Source organism: Chanodichthys erythropterus, chromosome 15 (assembly GCF_024489055.1).
Source record: "Chanodichthys erythropterus isolate Z2021 chromosome 15, ASM2448905v1, whole genome shotgun sequence".
NCBI classification, from domain to species: domain Eukaryota; kingdom Metazoa; phylum Chordata; class Actinopteri; order Cypriniformes; family Xenocyprididae; genus Chanodichthys; species Chanodichthys erythropterus.
Genome location: NC_090235.1, coordinates 13,440,418 through 13,449,197, shown reverse-complemented (window position 1 = coordinate 13,449,197; position 8,780 = coordinate 13,440,418). Strand labels below are relative to the sequence as shown.

The window sequence follows — 8,780 nt, the reverse complement described above, 5'->3', positions numbered from 1 at the left end:
AGGTTAGATGCCACAATGAATTTTACGCAGATGTAACCGAGGCTGTGAGGGATAGACAGTCTTTACACTGTATAAAGGTCCAAGGTCATGTAATTTTCACAACTTTTAAAAGTGTTGAGTTTTTGTCTACTGAAAGTGTTTTTCAGAAAGATGTTTCATCAGCTTGACAATCTGTGTTAAACAGTACAAAACATTCCTATCAAAAAATAAATAATGCACTACCCTGACCAGGCCAAAGCTCCATTGATAAAAAAAATAAGAATTACCTCTTTACTTTTCTAATCTCAACATATTGCTCACTATTAAGTCTAAAGATGCAACCCAATCCTGCTCTTTTTATGATGTTGGGATGTGCCAAACTGGTTCAAACATCTAGTGTAAAAGCAGTTTGGAGTGAATCTGCATCACTTCCTCTTTGGGAATCCCTTCAGGTGTCTGATGGCTCGGGATCAGGCGGGTCGTGTTTTCCTCTCCTCGTTTACATGCTGTGACTCTCGACATGCAGAGCGCAGGTGAAGTGTCTATTGATTACTGTAGTTCCTGCATTAATGCGTGTTAGTGTTGCAGTCGATTGACTTGTTGTAAGAGTACAGTTCCTGTCCTCCCGATGCTCGGGGTCATGTGTGCATGTGATCCATTAGCTAAACGAACAAGACAAGATCAGACATCCTCCAGGACTATTCATGAAGAGTTCAATCGAGAGAAAAAAAAAAAAAAATGAAAAAATGCTTTCTGAATACTGGCATGGTTCACTGAAAACCCCATTAACTACTTATAATTGTGCCTTGAATGTCAGCATGTGTATCATTGACCTCATCTCCACATAGGCTTTGAAAAACTTTTAGTTGCCATTTGTTTGATGAGCAGTTTGATGTTGATGAAGAAGAAATTGAGATGTTGAAGGTCTTGAGGCCTATAAGCTTTAGTTTGTGCTATTTGCTATTGTTAGGAAGAGTTATAATGTTGAGGAGGAACATTCTTAATTTAGAAAAGGCCTATTTGTACAAAAAAATTGTATGCCTGAGCGTACAAGATAACGTCATCAATATTTTGGTCAGTTTTCTGAAGAGAACTGTCAATTTTAAATGTGAAGCACTAACATTATTTTTGTCAACTTTTAGGAGTACACAAGCATATCTAACACGAAAGTAAGCTATTTTCTTTGTATGTGCCAGATTCATTAGCCGCTAGCTTAATAAGGCTAGAAGAATAACAGGTAACTATTTGTGCAACAAACGGTGTTTATGATTATGATAATACATTAAAATAATATGATAAGCTGCCAGTTTGCGGTTTTGGACAGTTAAAATAAATAATACACCGGAAGTCTCGCACATTCAAGTTCTGCGCTGCTCTGTTGTTGAAAATAAGGTGACCTCAAAGCTAACAGATGTGGCCTAGAAGAAACAAAATAAAAAATAAAAAATTAAGAAAAGATTATTTTTATATAAACCGCCATACTTTGTGTTTTAAGACTCATGAACTAAAAAAAAAAAAAAAGCCACCCATGTGAACGCGAGGCGCGCGCGTCCGCGCAGATGCTCGTCACCGACAGGAGTTCGTACACGCTGCGCGAGGCGGATCGCGGTGATCCGGTCTGGGATTCGCTGACACGAGTGATGAAGGAACACAGAACATTTTTAGCCCCGCTACCCCCATCAGTACCCCGCCCGGGGCAGATGATCTCAGCGCCATCAGGAGCTCAGCATCATTAGAAGGTGTTAATTGGAGTTAGTCGGAGTCTTCGCTTTCTGTCAAGAAGTCTGACAACAGAATTCATTAGACTTAAAAATACCGGGGCATTGAAATGTATTCAAGAGGGATTCGATGATGAGGAAGGATTGTGAGCTGACAGACAACAGAGCTCCAATTCTCGTTAAAGATGCCAAAAAATGGGCCCGTCCTCGTGCATCTTGCTTAGGAAGTTTATCAGCACGAGCATCTTTTCATATTTTGATGCGTAATATTCACACTTTCATTGAGCTTCTTCCGAAAAGTAGCCTATAGCAGGAAGTCTCTTCCTCAATTAAGAAAATTGCGTGTGTCAAAAAATTTAGGTCTAAACAACGAAGGTTCTTTAATGATATTAATGCTTCGTGTTTTAATACCTTCTAGAGTTTCTTCAAAATAACCGTTTAGCAAAGTCAACTTTTTATTACAGTTTCTCCGTGATACATCCGAGATCTGACCTTTATTTTTAAGAGGCTTCTGTTTGGATGCTATTTTGAACATAACATAAATGTGTTATATTTCTTGGCCAAAACGTTGATCTGTAAGTGCGGTCGCTGTACAGAAACACTTCTAAATGTATTCAGCAGGGGCTGAAAAGGAAAATGTATTTGTGTCACTTTCATCTAAAGCGCAGAAAATAGTGGCCATAAAACACGAAATGAGGAACTGCAGTGACTTCCTCTGTCATGTTCACCCAGAAATGCGTTTCGTATGATCCGAAATAACTCCGGGAAAAACGGTTGATAAACACGCGACAAACTCCTGTTTGACAGAACACGGTTAAAATAAAGAAAAAAAGACTCGCACGCGTTCAAATAAAGACATAACGGTGCGTTTGTGGTTGATCTGAAGATCAGAATAATCGTGACGTTTCTGCGGAACACGAAACAGAATAATTATACAGTATACACGATTGTTTAGAACAAAGATTCTGTTTTCGAATAATATTTAGAACATTATTCGTCAACTATAAATAATATAAAACCTTAACTTCATTATAAAAAAAGCTAATACTGATCTTTGGTTTATTATACAAATTGTGGCTATTTCTTAAACGGCTTTAAAACGTTTAAATGCAAGAATGCAAATTATTAGTTCGCCTACATTTCAAAAACAAAGAGAAAACGTTTTTGTTCTGTGTTTTACAAATGTTTTGCTCGTTCCCGCGCAAAACGGCCGTTTGTTTTTGAAAATTTAAATGTTAGAAACTTGAACGTTAAAAACAAGACCGTGTTAAGTACGCTAAATTAACGAATTTAACGAATAAATATTTTAAAGCTCCATGAATGTGTGAAGTGTTAAAATAAATGTTCCTTAAACAAAACGATTAAAATTAAAATAAAAAAAAAGATAGACGAAATATAGCAGTGAAACAGACAAAGAAAGTATGAAAAGCACATTTTATTTGACCTTTCATAAGAGTGCCATGAGAACATTTGATACATCACAATCTAAAGTGCACAAATACTGTACAACAGAGGGATCTTAAATAAAAGGAAAAAACACATTGCTGGGCTTCATAGAAAAATAAGATTAAAAAGAATTAAGGGCATGCTTTAAAAAGAATACAAAGTAAAAACCCCAAAGAAATGAAGCATATTTCACAAATGAGCAAAAATAAAAATGAACAAGCACAACTGGAGGGGCACGAAAGCTTTGGCACTTGCAGATTAAAAGATTAAAAACACAGATCACTTCAAACAAAATAAGAGAGAGAGAGAAAGAGAGAGAGAATTGATAAATGATCTGAAAAGCAGTTCTTAAGGGCTCGTGTAGAAGGCGTAATAACCCATGGCTTTATGGCTCTCTTTGTTGTACTCCTCAGAGCTCAAGTCCTCACACTTTATAGTGGGCGAAGCGTCTGTACTGGAGCCTCCGGGTGAAACACGCCTCCTCTTACACGCCATGGAGTACACGCTGGCGTCCCCCGAGTCCACGGCCTTCAGCACCGGCGGGGCCTCCATCCAGGGGCCGGTGCTGCCGGTCGTCGGGGCCGCCGCGGAGCTCTCGTCCTGCAGCTTGTCTTTAGAGGACAGTAGGTCGTCGGTGTAGGCCGGAGGGCTCGGCCGAGGCGACCAGGGCAGGCCGGTGGTCATCTTCCTCTGGTATGAACTCCTGCTGCTCCAGCCGGCTGCCATGGAGGCGAAGGCCGAGTCGGGGTAGTAGCCCAGCGCGTGCGGGCTCTGCAGCGGCAGGGGTTTGATGCCGTAGGGCAGCAGGCTGGAGGCCGAGTACTCACTGTCGTAGGACAGGTCCAGTTTGGAGGACGCGCTGCTCTGCTGGACGGGCCCCACGAACCAGCGCTGAGCCGAAGCCGAGCCGGCGGCCGAGTCTTCGCTCTGAGGAGAAAGCAAGCCGTTGGTCTGAGGCACGGCGCGCTCGCTGCCGTAGAAGCGGTGGTTTTGTGGCAGGTTGTTTACAAACTGGTCTTGGAAGAAGGGCTGCATCGCATAGCGGGCGCCGGGGACAATCTGGTGCGACCGCGGAGAATCAGTAGGAGAGGGCGTCAGTCTGTCGCTCTCTGGAGCCGTGTACATCCTGAGAGAAAAACCAGAGAGACCGTTAGCAATTTGTCTTATTGCATTCTCAAACATGATGCCTTACTAAATCTAAAGATCTTTACTGTACACGTGCACACTGTAAAAAATTATTTTCATGAAGTTATCACAACATTTTTTTTTTCGTCAAATCAACTTAATGTTGTTCGGATAACATAATATTTTGAGTTTCTGTTGATTAAATCGATCGCCTTCGTTGTAATTTTAAGGCAACCAGGTAACTTACTTTAAGTTAAACCAACAATTATTTTTTACAGTAAGGTGGAAATACAAATATAAACGGTAACACTTTACATTAGTAAGATGAACTAACCATAAGAAATAATTCTAAGGAATTTATTAATTATAGTTTAAGTTGATTACACTGTTAAAAAAAAAAAAAAGAAAAAAGAATTGTTGGTTTAACTTAAAAAAAGTGAGTTACCTGGTTGCCTTAAAATTGAGTCAATTAAAAAATTGAGTTAATACAATGAAGGCGATTGATTTAATCAACAGAAACTCACAATATTTTGTTTTCTGAACCACATTAATTATCTAAGTTGATTTGATAAAAGAAAAAATGTTGTGATAAGTCATGAAATTATCTGATAATGTTCATATTTGTATAACATTAACAAAGATTAATAAATACTGTATCGATTTTCTCATTGTTAGTTAATGCATTAACTATGGAACCATATTAATTATATTAATATTGTATAATTAATATGGTCCCATTTTACCTGTCAGAATTTCATAAATGTTGCATTGTTGCATAAATGCATACAGAATGACAAAAATGTAGGTTTTTAAAAACTAAAAAGGAAAATGTGGAGCTCAAGAGTCTAATTTTATTGCTTATTAAGAAACGGAGGCCCTTATATTTTTGGGGGCATTTTCATAATTCACTCATGTTTCTCAGTCTGGGACGGTTGTCTGAAAGGCACTTACGAATCATAATTGTCTCTGAAGCCTTTAGCGAAGGGGTTGTGGTCGATCTTGAGCTGTGTGATCTGCAATTAAACACAAAACACCAGGAGTTCAGAAGCGGCACAAAAGCAGAAGTGGCTTCTCCATGAAGGCGGCGTTTCTGCTTACGTCTGTGTTCTGGTAAGCCGTTACAGCGATGAACTGGTTTTCAGGGAAAGTGAAGGTTTGTGTTTTAGCTTCGCTGCTCATGTCCTCCACACCATCCTCTGTCACCTCCACAATGTGCAGCCGCGGCTGGTATTTATGCAGGGACTGCAGGACGATCATCTATTTTAACACACACACACACACAGAGCATCAGTGTTTGTGCAGAGTTCATGGCCAGCGCTTGCAGTTAGACGCACAGAGGTGTCAAACCCACAATGAAGACCTATGAGATGACTGGAAGTACACATCTAACTCCTCATCAGATCTTTGCAGCATGCACTAAAATATATCAAGTTAATAGTAAGGGTCTGGCTTTTCGTTAATACGCTTTATGCCTTCAGAGTTTAAGAACATCACTCTACAACATTAATATGTCAGCTAAATGTTTGTTTAGCTGAAGTTCATGCATGTCTTTAATATTTTCCATCCACAATTCCTCAACATGATAACTCACGCTTCAAACAATGAGTACTAAATATAGTTATCTTGTAGTTTACCTGAGTATTGTTGTTATTTGCACCCTTGTTGTTGGTTAGCTTCAGTTTCCCAAATGATATTTCTTGTCTCATCCAGTGTGCTCCTGTGTTTGGTGATTCTGGGTGAACATAAACCTTGTTTCCTACAGAAAAACAATGCAGAATATTAACGCTTGGCCTCGTTAAATTATTAGTTTGTCTATATATACACAGAGTCAGAAGCAGGGTACTTTTGCAATGCAAATATCCTTCATTTAAAACAGATGTATCGTGACTAAGAGCGATTTGTTTTGAATAATACTAATACATATAAATGGCTGACACTTCCACCCCCGCGTGTCATCGCTGCAAATTTTATGTGAAACTTACTTCATTGCTTAAAACTCTTTCATTTTCTAAATGAAATGACATGTTAAAGTGTGAAAAATTATCAAAGTTTAAATAAAAGCGCGCACGGAGAATTTCGATTTCTTTTTTATTTGGAAACGATACCGTTTTTTAGCTTTGAAATGGTTTTAATTAATTCGTTGAATTTCATGCGTATCGTTGGAGATGATCAAACATTCATAATTATATCAAGGAAGATTTTATATAGCTAACCAATTCGTTTATAACATCGAATGAAAATTAAAATCCCACTCAAAAGGGGAAAAAAAAAAAACATTTTCGATTTCGTTTTTCGTTGCATTTGATTATAAATGCCATATTTGTGTAAAATTTAATTTACAATATTTTTGTCGGAGAGAAAAAAAAAAGTAGACAACACGTTGTCATGGCGCTAAAATTATTTTGTTATGTTTTTTTCCTCACCTTGCATGTTGTTGTCCGCTTTCCCACAGGTGACCCATTTTCCGCCCTGAAATCTCCAGTGGTTGGGATCCGCCAGAACAATCTCCACAAACACATTATAATGCGCCGTCAGGTTCAGTCCAGTGATGTTAAAACTTAGAAAGGGGAACATTCGCCTGCGAATATGATCAATAAAAATTAATTGATCAAAAAATAAGAATCAGGGATTCGTTTTACCATCTTGAGAATGAATATTCGTTAATCAAATACATCTTACAATTTTATTAAAATGTTGCATAATTTGTGTTAAACCATACACGCTCTAAATTATTATGCATTTATGTTCTAAATTACTTTACATTTTTCTCATTTCCAATTTCTCATCATTACCTGCCCTGTTTGGTGATGATCATCTCAGTCTGATGGCGGTGGAATTTGAGCCACAGAGGTCTGTTACACAGGTAAACCTGCGCCCTGGCCGCGGAGCCCGACCCCGGGATAGGCATCGAGCTCAAACTGGAGCCCGGTCCAGGATAGGACGGGTAGAGGCACCCGGGACCCTGTCCAAACTGATAGCCGCTTCCAAACTGACTCCGACTGGCGCACACGGCGGATGAGAACCCTGCGGGTGGAAGAACCGAGCCGTAATGCAGAGACGACGAATACCTGGACCCGTTCGAGCCACTGTACACCGACCCGGTCTGGCCCCCGTACGGGAAGAGAGAGCACGGGTTGGTCACGTCGGAGCTCGGTTGGGAAGAGGATATGAAATAGCGATCTGTGCCTAGTTCGTCGATGTTGTAGCGGCGGGCGCTGGACAGCTCATCATCTCCACCGATCACTGGAGAACTTTTCCGGGCGTCCGGTGCGGCGGCTGCCGCTGCTTTAGTCCCAGTGAAGCTCTCGCTGTCCGCCTCATCAATCAGCGCGTTCCCGCCACTCAAGAACTTCTTGGCACCGGAGCTCTGCTCGGAATCTGTCCGGTCCATGTCCTGAAAATCGATCTGCGTTGACCCCGGGCTGTTGTTGGTGCTCTCTGAGGACGATGACAGGTTATAGAAGGTCTTGGGTAAGTTTACAGATGCGCCAGGGAGGATGCTTTCTAACTGCATTTCTCAATACACTGATACGGGGATGAGGATCAATCAAAAGCAGGTCGGGATCAATAAGTAGATCACACCAGGACGCCGCTCCGTGCGCCCCGCAGTTTGACCTCTGAAGCGACACCTCCGGATTTTCAACTGTAATCTGTGAGTGACAGAATTGTTTGAGAGAGTTTATATATGATCCCACACGAGGGGGCGGGGCCTCTACAATTCGTGGGTTCTGACCGTTTTTTCATTGGCTCAGAGGCTTTCGTTTTAACTGCAATTTAAAATAAAGTACATTTTGTCTTTTTTTTTTTAAATTCAAGGCTTCTACAAATAAATAGGCCTATTGATGGTTACAAAAACATTTAGCATCAATAAAACGTTTTCCGTTGCTTAAAAGGTTCATTATAGTGGGGGGAAAAAAAGGTTCTTTAGATTATTCAAATGTTTTGTACTTTATGAAATAAAGAGTTATTTTAAGAACTTGGGGAACTAAGAATGGTTCTTCTAAATCGCATTGCTGCAAAAACCCCTTTGTTTTGAAGAGTGTTGACTTAAAAACCTGGCCCTGGTAAATGGGTGGTGTTGTTATTATTATAATTATTATTATTATTATTATTATTATTATTATTATTATTAATGTTTTTACATTTACTTGTAGCTAGGTTTTGACTAAAAACCTTGCTTCAAAATTCGTTTCAAGCCAATTAATGAGTGTTAATTTGAGACTGACATTGAACCCACTGAGGAACTTGGAAATGGATTGACACCATTTTAGATGCACTGAAAACAAAACAATTAACGAGTCCTCCAGGCTGACCTGAGAACGGTTGATCTAAATACACTTGAACTTGGCAAGCCAAATAATTAACAAACGATTAATGAGGAAACCAGACTCACCAAACTGTCACAGGACCGCCATGCCTCTCGTGTAGCGGGGGTTAAAGTTGACCCTCTCCTGCTCAGTCAGTGTGTTTGGGGTGAAACACGCTACACATGCACTCTTCCCTTCTTTTCAG

The 8,780-nt window shown here is 40.0% G+C and overlaps 1 protein-coding gene across 1 annotated transcript; it reads right to left on the bottom strand.

The window, feature by feature from the left end:
* Window positions 1-3,144: 3,144 nt before the first annotated feature.
* Window positions 3,145-8,768, bottom strand: eomesa (eomesodermin homolog a). The gene is made up of 7 exons (XM_067412408.1): window positions 8,662-8,768; window positions 7,061-7,918; window positions 6,692-6,846; window positions 5,903-6,024; window positions 5,367-5,525; window positions 5,220-5,281; window positions 3,145-4,269 (listed from the first exon to the last, which is right to left on the bottom strand). Exons 2-7 carry the CDS (start codon window positions 7,780-7,782, stop codon window positions 3,492-3,494), a joined length of 1,998 nt encoding a protein of 665 aa, XP_067268509.1. The 5' UTR covers window positions 7,783-7,918; window positions 8,662-8,768; the 3' UTR covers window positions 3,145-3,491.
* Window positions 8,769-8,780: the final 12 nt, after the last annotated feature.